Source organism: Balaenoptera acutorostrata, chromosome 10 (genome assembly GCF_949987535.1).
Source record: "Balaenoptera acutorostrata chromosome 10, mBalAcu1.1, whole genome shotgun sequence".
Lineage (NCBI taxonomy): Eukaryota > Metazoa > Chordata > Mammalia > Artiodactyla > Balaenopteridae > Balaenoptera > Balaenoptera acutorostrata.
In genome coordinates this window covers 66,380,446-66,399,626 of record NC_080073.1, presented here as the reverse complement: position 1 = coordinate 66,399,626, position 19,181 = coordinate 66,380,446, and the positions used below count along the sequence as shown (strand labels likewise).

Sequence of the window (19,181 nt, the reverse complement as noted above, 5' to 3'; positions counted from 1 at the left end):
TCGGAATCAGGTTGGAGGGGACTCTGGGCCCAGAAGCATCAAGCTGAGGCAGGGTGGACTTGGAGTCTGGAGTAGCTACATTTAGGGCTGGGGTGGGCATCTGGCAGGTTTGGGAAGAACACCTGTGGGTGGGCCATACCGATGGCATCCTTGAGGTATTTCTGACCAATCAGTCTCATGTACTCTTCTATGGCTTTAGTGGCGAGAGTGTTCTCGCGGAATATGAGGTGCTCCCGTTCCATGAACCGGTCCACCTCGGACATGGCCATGTCTGAAAGGAAGTCCTGGGGGCCAGGAAAAGGCAAGGGTCAGCCTCTGTCCAACCCAAGCTGATGAAGACAGACGTGCCCTACCCTTACTATCCCCGCGAGTGTGCACTCCCAGGTCACCTTGTCCTGAGGGCCCAGTACTCACCTTGGCCTTGCCCGTACTCTGCAGGATGTGAACCAGCGCGCTGGCGACCTCCTCCTTGCCCTTGACATTCAGGGCGGGCTCCAACACCGCACACAGCATCCGATAATGGTTGGTGACATACTCTGCAAACTCTTTATATAGCTCCATGGGCAGGATGCTCATTGTCTGGTAACGCGCTTTCAGCCGCACAGCCGGGCAACCTCCTTTGCCCTTGCCCCCTGAGCCACCCCCTGAGCCCCCTCCCCCTCCCGAGCCCCCCATGCCCCCGGAGCCCCCACTGCCTGTCGGCAGGGTCACGGGGTACCACTGCTCTGTGAAGTGGCGCCCAGCCAGGGTGGCCACAGGCACAGTCACCAGGCCGACATAGCCCGCCTTGTCCTTCTTGCGCTTTTTGTCTGAGTCACGGTACAGGTGCAGCCGCAGGGCCCGGACGGCTGGCAGGTTGTTGAACTCGAAGTGCTCGCCCCAGAAGACGGTGTCCCCCGAGGCCGAGCGGGGCTTGGAGGTGGTGCGTGCATACAGCATATCATCCAGGCAGAGCTCGCAATAGTACCGCTTCTTGGGGGGCAGTTCCCGTGCCTCTATGATCCACAGCTTCAACACGTTGTCCACCCGGCGGCTGTTGTCCTGGCAGGGTAGGGCGGGCACGGCAGATGAAGGGGAAGGGACAGAGAGACAGAGACACCAAAAGAGGAGAGACAGTGAAAAAGCCAGACAGTCTCCGACACCAGCAATCACAGGGCTGAGAAGGCGTGTGCGGGATTAAACCATGTCACCCCGGAATTCATATCTTATAGTCATATTAAGTGACTATAGTCACTTAAGACGTGGTCGTACTGGACAAGGGTGGCCCCTAAATCCAATGATTGGGGTCTATATGGAGAGGAAGATTTGGAGACCAGAGACACACGGAGGGGAGATGACCACATGAAGATGGAGGCAGAAAGTGCACAGATGCAGCAAGTCAAGGGATGCCAGAGACTGCCGGCAACCACCAGAAGGTATGAAGGGACAAGGGAGGATTCTTCCTAGAGCTTCCGAGGGAGCAAGGCCCTGCTGACACCTTGATTTTTGACTTCCAATCTCCCAAACTGTCAGAGAATAAATTTCTGTTGTGTTAAGCAGTCCAGAGAGTGGTAATTTGTTACAGCAGCCACAGGAAACTGATACAGAGGGAGCTCATACATCAGATGACAGAATTCATATTGAGAAAAGATTTTAAAAGCTAGAATGATAAACCCAAAATATTAAGGTGGAATTTGAACAGGAGAACTGAGGAGTCCTTCAAAGACAATCGGAAGGTAATTGCAAAAAATGCATAAATGCAGAAGGTGAGACTATATAGTTAGTGTGAAAAGAGCCTGGAGGATGACAATTGACCAGTGAGGCTCAGGTGATGCTACAGTGTGAAAAGAGCCTGGTGTTTGTACTCTGCATGGGGCAGATCACATCCAGCATCTTGGGTCTAGTTTTTAAGAAGGACATTGACAAACAAGGGTTTCCACAGAGGAGGCCAAGAGGACTGTGAGCTCACTGGAAACTGGAAAACAAAGAACAGCTCACGGAACTGGGAGCATTTCTCCTGGGAAGAACACAAACTCATAGAATTTTTGAGCCAAAGGGACCTTAGAGATTATGTAGTTCAACACCATTCCTACCAGTCGTACAGAGAGGAAACCAAGGTCTAAAGACTCATCTACCTGACAAATCTATGTGTCCTGCAGAAACACTGCAAGCGGGGGCCAGGCGCCCACCTGTCAGGTATTAGTGGGACATCCCTGCTTGCAGGGAAGATGCACCAGAGGACTTCCAGAGCCCCATCAGTTCCGTAAGTCTATGATTTCTATGGTAGGGAAACATCATAAGGTAGAAAGAAAGGAAAAAGAAATGGGGGACTCAGAGGAAAATGGGGGTCCCCTCCTCCTCGGTCCCCTTCTCCCCTAGGCCCCCAGTTTCCCCTGCAGCTTGACCTTTGCCTTGCCCATGCTGTCTGTGTACCCTGTACTCCCAATACCTTGTTGGGTTTTACCGCCCGCTGTAGATTCTCGATCCATTTGTCCCTTTCGGCCGCAGAACGACAGGCAAAACATTTTGTTCCTGATGATGTTGTTACCTAGAGAGGGGTGTGGAGGTCAGTTGGGGCTCTAGAGGAGTGATGACTCCCAAGGACTGAGAGTCCACCACCACCTCTTCCTCCCCGGCCTATCCTCCTTTCTCCCAGCCCCAGAGGCTTCTGTCTCCTTGACGTCCCCACCTCTGCCGCTTTCTCCAGGACTCTCTGCCCTCCCCCTCCATGACCCCTGCCCTTTGGCCCTCCCCAGCCCCCTACACCCACTACCTCAAAACAGAACTCCTGGCCCAGGATGGAGCTGTGCACTGGCTTGATAATGGAATCTTCATCCAGGTTGAGCTCCAAGGCTTCGGCCGCACTGCTAGGACTCAGCAAGGACTCGTGAGAGTGTGACTCCTTAAAGCTCTGCATCAGCCGGGCCCTGGCAGGCGGGGGTCCAGGAGGGAGAATCAGCTCCCCACTCTGCTTACACACCCAGAGGCCTGCATCGCCAACCTGGCTCTAGGATGGAGACCTGGGGAAAGGGGCTCCTAAACCCACTTCCCACATGTACACAGACACAGACAGAAAGAAACCCAGCCTATCCCCGGGGAAGGACATGAATGATGTGAGAGACATGAGAACCCTTTAAGAAATTCCCTCCCCTCAGTCCACCACCTAAGGGGTTGTGAGGACTGGGGACACGTAGAAATATCTCAACCCAGAAAGGGACCATGGAAGAAAAAAAAAAAAGAACAGGTGGGCCTTGGACACTTCTAGGTGGGACTTCTATATGACACCTCCCCCGCCAAAACCACAGCTTCAATATAAGGGGGAAAAGGTGGGAGTAAAGAACCAGAAATACAGGGGCTTCCCTGGTGGTGCAGTGGTTAAGAATCCACCTGCCAATGCAGGGGACACGGGTTCGAGCCCTGCTCTGGGAAGATCCCACATGCTGCGGAGCAACTAAGCCCGTGAACCACAACTACTGAGCCCATGTGCCACAACTACTGAGTCTGTGCTCTAGAGCCTGTGCTCTGCAACAAGAGAAGCCACCACAATGAGAAGCCGGCACACCGCAATGAAGAGCAGCCCCCACTCTACGCAACTAGAGAAAGCCCGCGCACTGCAACAGCGACCCAGTGCAGCCAAAAATAAATAAATAAAATAAATAAATTTAAAAAAGAAAGAAGCAGAAGTTCAAAGATGTTGGTCTGGGCCTTGGCACACAGGTAGTGACTGAAAAGCACTTAATAAATCCAAAAATGAACGAGCTAAGAGGACAAGTTTTAGCAGAATCGGGGGAAAGAGTGAGGGAAAATCATAAGAAATAGAAGAAGGATTTTGGGCAGAAGAGTGACAATGGAGATAAGGGACTGAAAGTGGGGACTGGGGAAGAACAGATAGGGCGAGAAGGAGAAAGGAGGAGGGAAAGGTGTGTGCAGAAAGACAGGATGGGAGAAGATGAGGAGAGGCCACTGGAGAGCTGGACGTGGGAACAGAGGTGGGGGACGGGGTGGGGGTGGGGGTGGGGATGAACTTGGGAAAATCAGTGCGGGAGGGCAGAAGGTGAAAGGCACTGAGGGGAGTGGAGGCCGGGACCACAGGACAGTTTGCTCAGAGCCGGCTAGGGGATGAAGAGTAGAGAGCAGTAGGGAAGCGGGAGGGGGAGCTCGGGTGTGGGAGCCTCCATGGAGCTATTTATAGCAGCCCCGTCATCTTGGGCTCTGTTGCCGTCAGCACGACGCTCCCCCGGCCCCCCCGCCCCCGCGGCCAGGAATACCAGGCCCTCACACCCCCCCTCCCCAAATCCAGCTCCGGTGACATGGGAGGGGGGAGGGGAAGGTGTGACTCACCTATCCCAACCTCCCCTACCTGCCCCATCCCGGGGGCGGCCAGACGTGGGGGAAAGGAAGGACAGGGTTCTCCCTGGGGCGGGGGGGAGGGGGAAACCCAAAGAGGGACCCCAAAGAGCAGACCACGGGAGCAAACAAGATTTCCTTCAAGCCCAACCTCGGAGACAGTGCCCTCTGGACTTATCTGCGGGCTTCTTCCTCAGGCTTCAGTCCATGGATTAACCCTCCAACCTCCCCTCCACAGTCTGTTGACCTGCATACCCATGCCACCTCCCCTTCTCTGTCACGCTCTACGCTGCACCTTCTCTCCTCCATAATACCTGCCAGCCCCACCCCACCCTGCCACCCTTCCCTCATACCCTCTACTTGGATCACACTCTCCCCTCCTACCAACCAGCCCACCACCCCTTCCCTGGATTCCTTAAATGTTCCTCCCAGGCTCTGTCACTCCTTCTCTGTCCTTCTGTACAGCTCCTTCCATCCTGGGCTGAAGCCCATCCTTCTGTTGGTCAGAAGAGTCCATCCCTCCTTGGCTTCACCTTCACCCCCTTTCCTGCCCCGCTGCTCACCCTCTCCGGGCACCCTGCACCCCGCCCCTCTCCTGCTGCTCCTCTGTTCTGACTCCTGCCCCACCACACCTCTCAATCAATCTGAAGCCATCAAGCTCTACACTCTGAGAACCCCCACCCCTCCAACCTCACTCTGGAGGCCCCTACACTGCATCCAACTCATCCCACCCCGCTCTAGCCCACCACTCCAGGCCCTGTACCGGTCATGGTCAGCACTTCGGAAGCGAGGCAGTATCTGGCGAAAGCTGCTGGTCCGGTCAAGTTTGGGTTGTGACTTCGTACGTTTGATGGAGCTTTTTAGCCTCCGGCTCAGGAAGCCTTGCTGGGTGGGGGGGAAATGGGGATAGGTGTGGTTTGGGGTAGGGTCAGTTCTACCTCCTCACCGCTCAGCTGGTAAAGAGTCCCTGGATGAAGGTGGGAATGGGCGGTGGGGGAAGGGAAATCTCTAGAGGCGAGGAAAGGGGGATAGGAGCCCTGCTACCAGTTTGTCTTCCTGTGCTCTCACGGATGCGAGTGTACACACAAACACACACACACACACCCCAGCCTGGAGAAGGTGGGAGGGCTGGTCTGAGAAGCAGGGGGGCAGAGCCAAGAAGGGGGAAACCAAAGAGGTGGGGGCACATACACACATACTCTCTTTCTCTCTCTCCCCTCCTTCCCCCTTTCTCATAATCCTCAGGCTCCAGCTGGGGCTGGAGGGGAGGGGACCCAGCTGAGCCACATCTGGCAGGCGCCTTCACTCACCGAGGGCCGAAAGGGTGCAGCGGGGGCGGCCTCCATGCTGTACTGCTTCCCCCCTGGGACGCTCTTCCTCCTCGAGCGACCCAAGTGGTATTCTGGAGGGGAGAAAAGGGCCGTAATGGAAGTTGGGGAGGGGGTCGCCGTTAGCCCAGGTTTCCACCCCTGGCCCCAGCACACTCGCCCACCTCCCTCTGCCCCTTAGCTCCAGCCTCACCTACCCCCCGGAAAGCAGCAGGAAGAGCAGCGGCGGCTGAGAAGCTGGCGGCGGGAAGGAGGGGGCAAGGAACCCGAGCCGGAGCCCCCGGAGGGGGACGGGGTGGGAGGCCTTAGGCCCATGACTGGGGCTGGGCCTGGCAGTCAGCAAAGGGGCATGGCTGAGAGGGTCAGTAAAACTCCAGGAATAAAGGACACCGAAGATCCACAGAACCTAGGTCCTTGGTGCCCACCCCACCAGGAAGGGGCGAGCTGGTGGGGGAAGTTGGGTTAAAGGTCATTGACCAGAGGCAGGCCTTCCTCCTCCCTCAGCTGGGCACATATTCCACCTGGCCCCCACTCCTGGAACCCCTGTCTGTCTGGAGGGCCAGAGCTACCTCCCATGACCCCCTCCCTGGACTGGAGGGGGAAGTCTTGGAAGGGACCTGTGAGGAGTGGAAGCGGAAAAAGCCTGGGGACAGAAAATTCAAGGAAGGGGTTGGGGGGAGGGGAGAAGGGGCTGGTTCCACGTGCACTGCAGTGGCAGGGACTCAGAAGTGAAGGGGGGGAGGGGAAAAGAGAAGAATGCAGGGGAACGGGCAGGGAGTGGGGAAGATGGGCAGTGGGGACTCGGGGGACTCCCAAGTGAGGGCAGGGAGAGGAGGAGGAGGGGAGATGAATGCCGATGAAGCTCAGACTGCTCAGAGTCAAGAAGGGTGGCAGCTGGGAGGAGGGAAGCTGAGGCTCTGCTGCCAGGGAATTTAGAGGGGCCAAGTGGCTAGAGGAGAATGAAAGTGGGGGGATGCCAAGCTCGGGCTCCAGCTCCAGAATGGCTGCCCAGGCCTGGGCTCCCCCCTCAGCCCCACAGTCACCACTGCAGCCAATGGGGGGGCAGGTACTGCATCAGGGGCGGGGCTACCATCTCCATGGCAACAAGAAGCTACATGCTGGGGGGGCTGGACCGGAAGAGCTGCCTGTTAACCCTCTAGTTTCCAAAACAAGGGAGGGCCACAGCTACACATTCACTGTCGGCTTCCTGAATTGCAAATCTCCTGCAAATTGCCCTAGAATCAGTCTCCAGCTTCCCTAGGCCTCTAAAGCCTGGAGATGTTAGGAGATGTGCACACAAAAATGTGGCTCCCATGACACAGGAACCCTTGTCAGTCCCTCAGGAACACATGTGTAAAGCACAAAAACATGCACCGAGCTGTGGGGGGTACGTGCACATAAGACCCATGATACAAAAAATAAAAAGGGATCTAGGTGCTTATGAGACATACAGGCAACTGTGAGCATGGGGGGTGCCACGGGTCCACATTCTGAGACCCTGGGGCCCACATACCCCACAGGATACATGCTTAGACATATGTGAGCACTGCAACAGGGGAGTACATACTTGGACCCAGACACTCACATGAGAGCTGCTAGTGTGGATGTGGGGCCCGAGTCCCTTGGGCAGTCATGTGGGCAGCACGTTACAGAAGGGGACATTTAACCCAGAGACACACACAGGGCCCCCACACAGGGGAAGCCACTTTAACCTCTAAAACACATGTTTGAGTATACCATGATCCTGACCACATCAAGGTATCCCCGTATCCCCAAAGCACAAATATCCTTCATTCACATGAAAAGTACAACCACAACCACTGTCTCAGGACAACCCCTTCTTCTCCCCCAGCCCTTCCCTGACTCCAACACATGAATCCGTGGTTGCTACCAGAATACAGACAGACCAAGGAGCAAACGTGTTAATTACCCTTCTGTTACACACTCAACAATGCATCTAAGGGTTCAGAATATCTCCTTCCTAGTCTTTGCCTTTCTCAGGTCTAGCTGCCTGTCTCATGCCATGCAATGTAGCTCAAGCCACTATTTTCATATGCAAGCTCCTGTAATAAAGGCAGAAAGTCTAACTTCAAATCCACTAAAATTCCATTTTGGAACTAAAGAATTAACAGAAGGAGAACGGATTTGCTAATTGGTTTGCTTGGTTCTTGAAGTAATATAACCTTATACATACAACCAAGCACTAAGATCCATGAACTCACATATAAGTCAGAGGTACACGGAGGCCACATACACATACACTTACAAAGACCCTCACTGCCACAGTGAAAAGAAGAGCAGAAACACAGAGGGGAAAGGGGCGGAGTGACAGAATCACAGGACATCCTGTTATTAGTGCTGCATGCAGTGACATGTGCAGAAAACAGGCACACGCCCATGTCCACACACAGAGCAAACCTGATAAGCATACACCACGATCCTGGGTCTCCATGTCCCATCCCTGCACGATGTATACACGCATGCACACGCATAACAGCCACCTACACAGACCCGTAACACAGGCATTGTGCACACACCCACACATGTACACACCCTGTATACACATACAATTGCACTCACACACACACACACACACACACACAGCGAGGGCTTAGACTCCCACCTCTCCAACCTCTCTAATTTTGCCATCACCCACAGAATCTCCCCCTGCCCTCCAATCCCCCAAATCCCTAACCTTCCCTTTGGCCTTTCCTCCCTGTCACACCCAGCTGGCAGCTCTCAAGGGGAGCCACAAAGGGAGGCTGCCAAAGCAGGTGGAGGAACAGAGTTGGACAGAGAGCAGAGAAATGAGGGGCAAACTCTGTGCTGGGAACAGGAACCTCTAACAGCAGTTCCTGCCGTGCCAGGCCTCACTGTGAGCCAGCCTCTATGATGGCCTCCCCTGATCCAACCAAGCCTGATCCTACACGGCCTACACAAATCCCAACCCCGTCTTGCCCTTTCTCCTCTGAGATCACTTTACCGAAGGCCTGACTCTCTCCGCCCCACAAGCTGTCTCCCCAGCTTCCAGGCCCCTTCTCTGCTGTCTCCAACCAGTTCCCCATCTTAAAACCTCTTCTCCTCTCTCCTCTCTTCTAAATCTGGCTCCACTATCTCCCACCTTCCCAGCTATTCTCCAGCTATTCTCTCTCCCAGGCTCTCTCTCCTCTCCAGGCCTCTCTCATTCCCCCTCTCCCCCAACTCCCCACTTTTCCTCTTTACCCCGCTCTTTCCCTTTTCAGCTTTTCTGTCCCCACTCCCTAACCGAGCAGGGGCTCACACCTGCTAGCCCAAAGGTGTTTCATACATGGTAGGATTCCAAGGAACACACTCACACACTTACTCTCTCCCCCCACTTGCACACCACCCACATCCAGACACGCCCTGGACACCCATGCTGGGATTGACACAGATACCCAGGCCAATGATGGAACACACATGCAAAGACACACACTTGCCACCAGGGACACAGAAAATCCTTCTCATGCAGCCACACATCCCCACACACAGGAGGCTGATAGGAGGTGAGCCCCAGCAAGGAACATGCATTCTCAGGGTCAGAGGTGACAGGTACCAGTATGGCCAAAAGCTGCCCCACAAGCCAGTGGTCAGCCCAGCAGCCCCCTAGGCAAGAGGGGCAGAGAAGCCGGCAGAGGCAGGATACGACAGGACAGACTTGAAAACCGCTGGCTGCACATGTGTGCACGAGGAACTGGGCCCCCGTGTGCACATGGCACCAACACACAGGGGACACAAGCCTGGACAGCGACACACACGCGGACACCCGGGCTGCCACCTCCACCGAGGGTCTCCAAGACCACCCCACACCGGCCGCCCCCGCGCGCTCGAGACCCTGGCCCCACGAGGCCTGTCCCCGACCCCCCGACCTCCGCTGTCCCCCTCCAGTTACCATAACTGCCCCCACTCGGAAGATGCAGCGAGAACATGCGGAGGGAGCAGCTGCCGCCGCCGCCGCCGCCGCCGCCGCCGCCGCCGCGGCCTCCCCACCCCCCTCCCGGCGCCCACGCACACACGCGCCCCCGCCCCCAAGAGCGCGGCGCCCCCCACGCGAGCGCTCCTCGTCCGCCCGGCCCCGCCCTTACCTCGCACCGCCCCCCGGGGGTGTCGGGGGGGGGGTGTCCCCGGTGGGGGAGGGGCCCCGCCCCTGCGCGGGGGAGGGGCGGGGTGCAGCGGTAGAGGGGGCGGCGCGGCCCGGCTCGCGCCGCCCGGCGCGGTGGGGGCGGCGGCGGGGCCCGGGACGGCCGGGACGGCCGAGCGGTGACGGCCGCGGGAACGGCTCCCTCCGCCGCCGCTCCCGCCGCTGCCGCCGTTGCCCGGGCCCCGCCGCCGTTGCTAGGCGACCGCTGCTGCCGTGGCCGCCTCTGTCACGAGCCCCGTCGCCCGGAGACAGCGCGAGAGAGACGCGGGAGGGGGACGAGGGGACCCCCAAAACCAACCGGGCCTCCCACCATCCTCCTGAGCAGGACCCCCCCATCAAAACCTCGGAGGGAACGAGGGGCGGCGGCTCCACCCAGCAGAGGAGGAGCCCTGGATGCCGATGCCCCTCAAAGGTCCGGCGACCTCTCCTGGGCTCAAGAGTCCACAGCCTCTGCACAGACCTTCTCAGACCCAGGTCTCCAGGGCCCCAAAGACTCCTATGTTCCCTGCAGCACATCCTCCATGCCCTTTACACATTCCACGTCCACCTGAGACCCCCAAACGTTCACCAGCTATCAACTCTTTCGCTAAACCCTCCCCCTAAATATATATACCCCTGGACCCCCTCCCAACCCCTATTGAACCTCCAACACAAACACCTCCACATACCGTCCTCCAACTCCAAACACACATGGGTGCCCTCCCCCTAAACACACAGGAGACCCACACCAGAGACCCCAGACCTGAGGACTGAGGGTAAGGAGAAAGAAGGGGAATATGTGGGCTGAGACGCCAACCACCGGATATATGATAAACATGTTCCACAAGCATGTGACCATTCTGGCCTCGACACACAGGTATGCACACATGTACACAAACCTTTCCCAGACATGGACATGACTGACTCTCTCTTTCTCTCACACACACACACAGATGTGACAGACATCACACACATTCTCTGTACACACTCCACCACCACCACCTGGCTTTGCCTCACAGAGATGTGCTACCCACACACCCCCATGGTCAGAAGTTTCCATGACAATGACACACACCCCTGGCCACCCATCCACCCAGGGTCCCAGAGCTGTCCCTCAAGGGCAGTAAGGCCTGGGCCTATGAGAAGAGGGCTGAAGGGAGCCAAGGGATGGAGACAGGCCACTGGCTCTCTCCAAGGAAGAGAAACTGGAAGCCTGGTTCCCTGAGGGGAGGGGTAGCTGGTGGAAGAAAGGGGTCACAAGGGGTTGAGGGGATGAAGGACCTGGACCCTTGGTCCTGGAAGGGGAACAGAGTGGTAGGGGGCAGTGACAAGGGGGCTTCCGGGGGCTGAGGGCGTCTCTCTGCACCTTGGCTGCAGATCTCTGTTCTCTGCCTTCATCTCCCCTCACTGTTCCCATGGAAACCTTTTAAGCGAACTTCTCAGGAAGACAAAAATCTTTTTTTAAATGACTAAAGAGGGGGGTGGAGGGGGGGCAGAAAGAGGGAGGGAGGGGAAGAGACAGATGGAGAGAGGGAGAGTTGGAGAGACAGACTGAGCACATAGCTCCACAGACAGGCAGAAAGGAGATGAGATGGGGGTCTGATGGAGATCCACCGGGAGCAGAGGGGAGAGGCAGAGGAATCAAGGGGGATAGAGAAAATAAAGAAATCGGGGAGGAAAGAGAAAGAAGGTGACAGAATTGCAGAAAACAGAAACAGCTGATGAGAAGAGGGGAAAAGGGGAAAGAAAACAGGGAGGGTCCACAGGCCAGAAGGTCTGGAAGAAGAATTAAGAGCGTGGGGGTGGGGCAGAGGTCTGGGGGCCGGGCAGGAACTAGGTCATTCTTTCCAAGATCCCAGACCTGGGGCTGGGAGGGGCAAGGGACACTCGGACAGGAAGCTAAAGATCTAAGGAGACTATTTTTGCAAGCACCGGGGAAAGAGTCAAACTTCGCTGCTGGAGAGGAAAAAGGGAGCGAAACAGCAAGGACCGCTGGGGCCTCTCACCCACAGCCTCCGTCCCGCTCAGATCCCAGAGGAGGGCGCCTGCTCCGCCCAGGTTCCCACTCGCAGAATTCGAGACTTTGTCTCCGCCTCCTCCCGGCCCCTGACAGCTCCCTCGGTTCCCGGACTCCCCCTCCCCTGCAACCCTGTCCACCTTCAGCCCTCTCCCCGCGACTGTCCGGGGCACGAGAGCCTGCTCGAGCCTGCTCGGCCGCCGTACCATGCTCGCCGTGGGGCCGCCCCTCCACCGGCACGGAGACTGTGCGTCTCAGCAGTTTGTTGCGACTGGACTCGCTCCTCCGGTCCCGGATCAGAAGGGGGTGTATCTAGGGGATGCGGGGGGGATGGGGTGTCAGACCTCCCTGGCCCAGGCCGTCCCTCCTCTTCCCCCCCCCCCCCCCCCACCAAGGAAGGATGAGCCTGCCTTTCCACCAGGCCTGACCACCTTCTGCCCCCGCCCCTCTATACTCTTTAAGTGTCTCGGGATGAGTGGATTTCTCGATTTCTCGTTCCCTTCTCCCTCCGAGTCTGTCTCCCTCATTCCCTCCCGTCCCACCCTCCTCTTTTCTTCCACCATTTCTTTTGAAACACCCTCCAGGGAATTCCCGCAACCCCTCTGGCCTTCGCTGCTCCCTGAATCCACTTTCCCCTTGACCTTCAGTTCCTCCATTCTCCCTGTTTTCCTCCCAACCTCCCACCTCCCTCACCCCCTTCCCTCCCTCCGTGGCTGTCACGGGGGTAGCAGAAGCTGCATTTATAATCAGAATCCACAGCTTGTCTCCCTCCCACGGCCAGGCTTGCGGCCAGAATGGGACCCAACGTCCCCACCCCCCAGAGGGCTTGGTCACCTCCCCCCACCCTTCATCTCCTTCCATCGCCCCCCACTCAGCCTCTCTCACTTCCCTTTAGCCATCACCTCTCCCTAAGCCTCATCCCCAACTTGCCCTTGCCACCTCCTTCCTAACCTCCCCCTCTCCACCCCTCCAAGAACCACCCACCCCACTAGTCCCCAGCCCAGGCTCCACAACTCAGCCAATTCCAGCTCCCTGTGGCCCTACACTCTGTCATTTCCCACTCCCCCCCTCCGCACCCTTCCTATTTCAGTCTCTGGCCACTGGTCCCCTGGACCTGTCTGTCCCCATCTCTGTCATTCCTTCATCCCCCCACCCACTGTCCTCCCTCTTCATCCTCACACAGTCTCCAGTTTCCCCAGTTCATCCTACAGACCTCAAATCCTTGGTCAAGACCGGTGACCACTAGTGAATCACTCAAATGCCCCCCAGTGCCTAAAACTTGACTCCCCAAACCACCTCTCCCTTGAGTCACCGTGTCCTCCCCTGGACACTTGGACTTGACTCTGTGCCTTGGAAGCTCTCTACCCAGCCATCTCTCCACACTCACTTGCCCCCCAGATCCCTTGAAACCCTGGTTAACCTCAACTCCAGTTCTAACCCTGCCTCGCTACACCCTCCCTGACAGCTTTCGGGGCACATCTCTCACCACCCCTCTGGTCTTGCAGGCTGCCCTATCACTCTCTAAAGCTGGTCTCCAAATCACCCCCACTCCCAATCACACCTCTGGGCGTCCACCCTTCATATTCACATCTTGTTTCCTCTGATGGACCCTCCACTGCTGACCCGGCTCCAAAATCAGAACCCACACTCTAATCACCCTGCATGGCCACCACCTCCCACAAGGATGCTCTGTTCATTTCACATCTTTCACTCTGGCTAGTCCCTGCCCCTATCCCACTCTTACTCCTTTAGACAACTTCCCATACTCCCAGTTCCCCTCACCCCAGGCATCTCTTCCCTTATATTCCTTCCCCATGTCCCTGGCAAAAGCCCTCCCAGTGTCTCTCTAAACCCTGATCTCAGCCTTCCCCATCTTCACCACCAACCACACCCAGGCCTACTGACCTCTGTCATCTCTCCTGGTACCCTGCAGCCCCTTCCCAGTTTCCCCACTCAGAGACCCCACTCTCTGAGTCCTGTACTCTGCCCCACGCCAGGGAAAGGATGGGGAGTGGTCAGTGATGGGGCTTACTGAGTGGGGGGAGAGGAGAGGGTCCCGAGGATTGCTTTGGAGACAATCCCTCCAAAGTGATCCCCATGTCTTTACCCCTCCTCCAAGCCCCTTAGTTTCCCTTTCCTAGCCTAACCTATCCCACAATATGAGCAGGGTGAAACAGGAGGCACCCACAAATCTTTAGAACCATATCTCCTCCCCATCACTGTACATGGCCCTCAAAGACCCCCTGGCCAAGGGGAGAGAACACCTGCCCCTTCTGACATCCCAACCCCAATCTCAGTGGCCACCCTCCTCCTACCACTTGCCAGTGTTTCTCTCTTTGCCTTCTTTGTGTCTCGCGTCCCTTCGCTAATGAGGATTCTCCCCATCCTTCTCTCCACATTTTCCCACACTACCCAGAGGTCTTTTCCCAGCCTTCCCACCCTGCTCACCTCGTCCTCATCCAGCATGAGAAGCTGGTTCCCCGAGATGATGCAGAACCGAGGGTTCCAACCAGGACGATCATATGGGGAATGAACGTATTGGGTTCGGTGCATAGGGGGTCCCCGTACATCTAGGGGGCAGAGACACACAGAAACGGTAAGGGAGGCTCTATGTATTTGGGAGACAGAGGTGTCTAAAATGGCAAGAAGAGAGTCCATAAAGGGGCAGAAGGGGAACCCACCCGCCTAGAGGAGATCACAGATGGGGGTGAGGCCCTCGGTAACTTTACAGGAATAGAAGATAAGCTTCTCTATCTGGGGAAAAAGAGGTGAGGGGAATCACATCACAGGGGGCTCTGGAGACTTGGCAGAAGAAATACAGAGGAGTGGTTCAGAGAGGGGAATTATATCATGACAGAGAAGGTACAAGATTGGAGGCAGAGAAAGGTGAAGGAGCTCTCCAACCACTTCAGAAAAATAAAAAGGTGGAGGGTGCAGCAAAACTGGCAGAAGAAAAACACAGGGAGGTTGGTGGCAAGTGTCTGGGAAGAGGGAGGGCATCCAGATAGCTGCAGAAGACAAGGATTTGGACGTGGCACCACCCATCTGCAAGGGAGTAAGAGGAAGACTACAGAGCTGTGGGAAAGAAGGATGGGGATGTAGGGACATTTGGGTCATGAGACTCTGAGAGCTAAACATCTGGAAGAGAGAGGGAGTGAGGGAACTTACCTGTTCCCAGAGTCAGAGTCATGAGAGGGCCTCCCCTCCTGCCTCTCCTCTTTCCTCCACTCCCTCCTCCCCTAGCCCAACCCTGCTCATCCTTTGGGGAAAGATCTGGTTCTGCTAGTGGTGGTGGGGAGTATGGGTCTTGTAGGCATCTGGCTGTGGAGGGGATGGGGAGTGAGGAGGTAGGAAATATGCTGTTTGAATGAATACTGAATTGATGTCTTCCCCTACTCCATGCCCAGAGGTCGGAGGTCGAAGAGTCAATACTGTCCCTATGCCACCCCCTCACCCCCGCCGCCCCCACCCCGGCCGCGTCTCCACGGACAGGATGGGAGCCAACTCTACAAGTTAGGAACCTCTCCCCAAGGCTCGGTAAGGAGCTTGAGGAAGAAAGAGGGGAGGGAAGAATGGAAGATCCAGGCATGTGACTTAGAGCGGGTCTCCCAAGACTAAAGCTGGGGTTGGGGACAAAACTTCTAAAACAGAAGAACAGTAGACTAAGGGAGACCCCCCCCCCAGGGTCCCCCTTCCCCAACTTTGCTGTTCTTCTTCCCATGCCGCCATCCCTGCAAACTGCTTCCCCTTTAAACCCCAATGCCACACACCATCACAGGGACGTAGGGGACAGGCCCTATAGAAGACAGAAATCAAATTGGTGACATCAAAGTGATAGAAAATAGGCTTAAGGAATCAGAGTCAGAGTTTAGAGGAAGAAAAATCCTGTTACCTTTACAGGATAATTAATCATGGGTATATTGCAGGAAAAGAACTGGTCTTTGAACTTCATTCCAACTGAAAGCTCTGAATAGGAGTTTTGAAAAATCTAGCCCCTTTCTGTCTATAAACGTGTTTCAAATTTACCCAATCTGCAGGTCAGAGTCAGAGATGAACCCCAAGAATACAGGTATCTAGAAACCCCAATACTTTGAAACTCTCACTATCTCAATGCCACCTCAGAGATTCTAACCAATACCCTCTAGATACAGAGATTACCAAAACCCAGGCTCTGGGACTGCAGACACTGCAGGAAACATGCCCACTGCAATCAGACCCTGAGGACCCCCAGAGGAGACATCTGTTGATACATATCATCATTACGGGAGGGACTGGTTCAGGCTGCAGCCACAGGGACGCAGGTTAGACTTCAGGGGACACATTCCGGGAGCGGGGAAGGACATGGGGAACTTAGCTTAGGAGCAACTCTGGAAATACACACACACAAATATTGTCTGGACTTAAGTAAGGATGATTCTGGGAAGCAGATGCAAGAGACAGAAACACAGTTGAGAAAGGGGAAAGATTTACTAGGATGAGCAATTCCACGGGGCTCAGATAGGGATCTCTTGTAGGTCCTGTTCCAACCACCAAAACCTGTGTCTTTGCTCCCCAAATCTCCAACACCCCAGGAAGTAGAGGGGCCAAGAAAAGAGGAATGGGTGATAAGAGCTGGGGTCTTAGGGGAAAGTGAGTAGGCACAGACTAGTGGTGATAAGATGGGGAATGGGGTGGGGAAGAGAGGATGGGGTGGAGAAGAAATAACAAGGATGGATCTAAGAGAAAAGGAGACAGGAATGATGGTAAATCTTTAGGGACAGGGAATATACCAGAAGGGCCCAAATGGACATGGGGCAGAGGAAATGAGGTGGACCTCACAGGAGTACTAGGACAAGGGGGTCAAGAAGGAGGGGGCAAAGAGGTGGTAGAGATATAAGGGAGCTACCAGATAGAAGTGAGGGAGAAAGAGAATGGACACCAGAGAAGGGACTGATATAGGGGAAGGACAGAAGGGGGACTCATATAAGGAACGGACACCATATGGGGGGAAAGATATAGGTGATGGACACCAGAGGAGGGAGGGGGAATGGAAATAAGGATTGGAGGTGGGGGAGGGGGGTAAAAGTGGTGAAGTAAAGGAAGTGGATAAGACCCCAGGGATTACATTTCAACGGTCAAGGGACTTGATGAGGGTCAGAGTGTGGGGCAGGGTCCTAACCCGCCCCCTACTCCCATCACTCAGTTTTACTTGTATTGCCCCCTCCCCCCCCCCCCCCCAACAAACACACACTGAATTTGGCCCTCCCCCTGCCCTGGTCTCTCCTCCCCCAACCCATTCCCCATTCTCTCTCTCCTCTCTTCCCTCCATCTGGACCCTCCATTCCTCTTCCCCCCTCCCCCCACTGCCTCCTTCTCTCTCCATCTGGCCCCTTCTTCTCTCCCTCCATCTCCTGTCTTTTTCTACCCCCTACCATACTCTGAGCCCCCCACCATATTCTACCTCCTATCTTCTTGGCTTCTGTTTTCACCCCTATGTTTTCATTTTCTTCATTTTCCCCTCCTAGCCCCTCTCCTAAAACTCTGTCCTTCTATTTCCTTGATATTTTCCTCATCTCTCAGCTCCCACCTCCAAATTATTTCTGCAGCTCTTCCCCCAACCCTGTCCTTCTATCTTCCCACCCTTTCTGGCGATCTCTTTCCCCTTCATCATTTTCCCCTCAGCCCCCCTTCAAGGCCTGTTTCTTGGCCCCTCCGGCCCCTATCTACCCCTATTCTCTGACCTCCAATCCCTCCTTCCCCATTGCTCCCATCCCCGCCTTCCCGGTCCTCCTCTCCCCTTCCATTTCAGCTGCTCCCCTCCCTGGCCCCAGCTCTGCCCAGCCCCCCCGCCCCTCCCCCCTCTCCCCCCCCAACTGGCCCTCCCCCTCCCCTCACCACCGTACCTCTGAAGGGGGCATAGGACATCGCGGGGATGCTCCCCCGATGGATGGAGGCGCGAGACCTGCTCATCAGGCCTGGGGGGGAGGGGGCGGGGGGGCCGGGGGAGAAAGAGAGGAGAGAAAGAGGGGGAGAGAGAGGGGGAGAAGGAGGAGGAGGTGGAGGAGGAGGAGGAGAGAGGAGCGGAGAGGAGCAGAGAGGAGCAGAGAGGAGGAGAGAGGAGGAGGAGGAGGAGAATAGGAGCCAACGGCAGCAGCGGCAGCAGGGAGAGGGAGAGGGAGGGGGGGGGGCGGGGGAGCGAGCGAGAGAGGAAAGAGCAGGAGGAGGAGGAGGAGGAGAGAGTCTCTGCAGCCCCCACCCCTACTCAGTGAGAACCAGAGAGGGAGAGACCCCTGACTCAAAAACACACCAGAGAGAGAGTAGTTCTAAAGATGCAGACCCCAGACCCTGAGATGGGGAGACCCCAGACCCACAGAGAAAGATACCTTGCCACCCGGGGTGGTGGGAGGGTGGGGGATAATCTGAGGCACAAAACCAAAGTCTAGAGAAAAAGAGACCCCAGTCTCAGAAAAAAGACCTCAGACCCCCCCGCCCCCGACTCTGAGAGATGGGTCAAAGGTCAAAATCTGAGCATCCAGTCTCTAAAAGGTTCTCCATAGCCACAGAAATCTTAGACTCAGGACTCAGACGGTGATCTCAGGGACTGAGACCTAAGAACTAGACTCAAAGAAATAGATGAGACCCAGATTCAGAAAGAACCCAGACCTAGAATTAGGTCTTTGAGAACTCAGACCCAGAGAGAGATATGAGACCCCAGACTTAGATCTCAGAGAAAAGAAACCGCAGACTCGGAGACTGACAACTCGAGAGACACAGAAACTCCAGACCCTGGGGGCGGTGGGGGCGGGGCCAGAAGAGACACTCAGCTAGCCCGGAGATGCAGAACTCAGAGACCCCAGACTCATAAAGAAGAGTTTCTAAGATCTCTGAGAGAGGGTGATCGCGGACCCAGAAACCCCCTAAACAAAAACCAAGGAAACTCAGTCCTGAGAAAGATGCCAATGCAAATACTGAAAGACCCCACAGAGATCTATCTCAGAGACAAACTCCAAACCCAAAGACAGAGATCTCAGGGAGACCCCAGCCCCAGAGAGGCAGGCATGAGAGAACTCAGCCTGGGAAATGCCCAGTCATACCCACAGAGCAGACCAGAGACCCCAGACCTAGGAGGGAGGGGGAATACTGGGTAGGGGGTGACGCAGAGCGTTTTTCTCCCTGCCTCCTCCCACCTATTTCTCCTCTCATTGGCCCCTGTCTCCATTTTTGGGTCACAGGATGTGCTTGGGCCCCAGGGAGGTTATGTAGGACAGGTCCTGGCTCCTAGGGGGATGGGTTAAGGGAAGGAGACCCAAGACTGAGAGGTAGACCTGTCCCGGAGAGTGAAACAGCAAGGGGATAAGGGACAAAAGAACCATCACTACTTCCTGGTGTCCTC

At 56.0% G+C, this 19,181-nt stretch overlaps 1 protein-coding gene across 11 annotated transcripts in view; it reads right to left on the bottom strand.

Annotated features, from left to right (window-relative positions):
* SYNGAP1 (synaptic Ras GTPase activating protein 1) overlaps positions 1 to 17,776 on the bottom strand; it is a 31,036-nt gene extending 13,260 nt beyond the window's left edge. For all 11 annotated transcript variants that reach the window (XR_009009529.1, XR_009009531.1, XR_009009532.1 and 8 more), the window contains exons 1-9: positions 17,692 to 17,776; positions 14,258 to 14,379; positions 12,016 to 12,121; positions 5,637 to 5,728; positions 5,090 to 5,211; positions 2,753 to 2,906; positions 2,429 to 2,527; positions 415 to 1,041; positions 140 to 284 (exon numbers count right to left, since the gene is read on the bottom strand). Coding sequence is in view for 7 of the 11 variants with exons in the window: in XM_057555002.1 (XP_057410985.1) it covers positions 140 to 284; positions 415 to 1,041; positions 2,429 to 2,527; positions 2,753 to 2,906; positions 5,090 to 5,211; positions 5,637 to 5,728; positions 12,016 to 12,121; positions 14,258 to 14,379; positions 17,692 to 17,758 (1,534 nt within the window). In the remaining 4 variants the exon portion in view is untranslated. The remainder of the gene's footprint in view (positions 1 to 139; positions 285 to 414; positions 1,042 to 2,428; positions 2,528 to 2,752; positions 2,907 to 5,089; positions 5,212 to 5,636; positions 5,729 to 12,015; positions 12,122 to 14,257; positions 14,380 to 17,691) is intronic.
* Between the last annotated feature and the right edge of the window lie 1,405 nt (positions 17,777 to 19,181).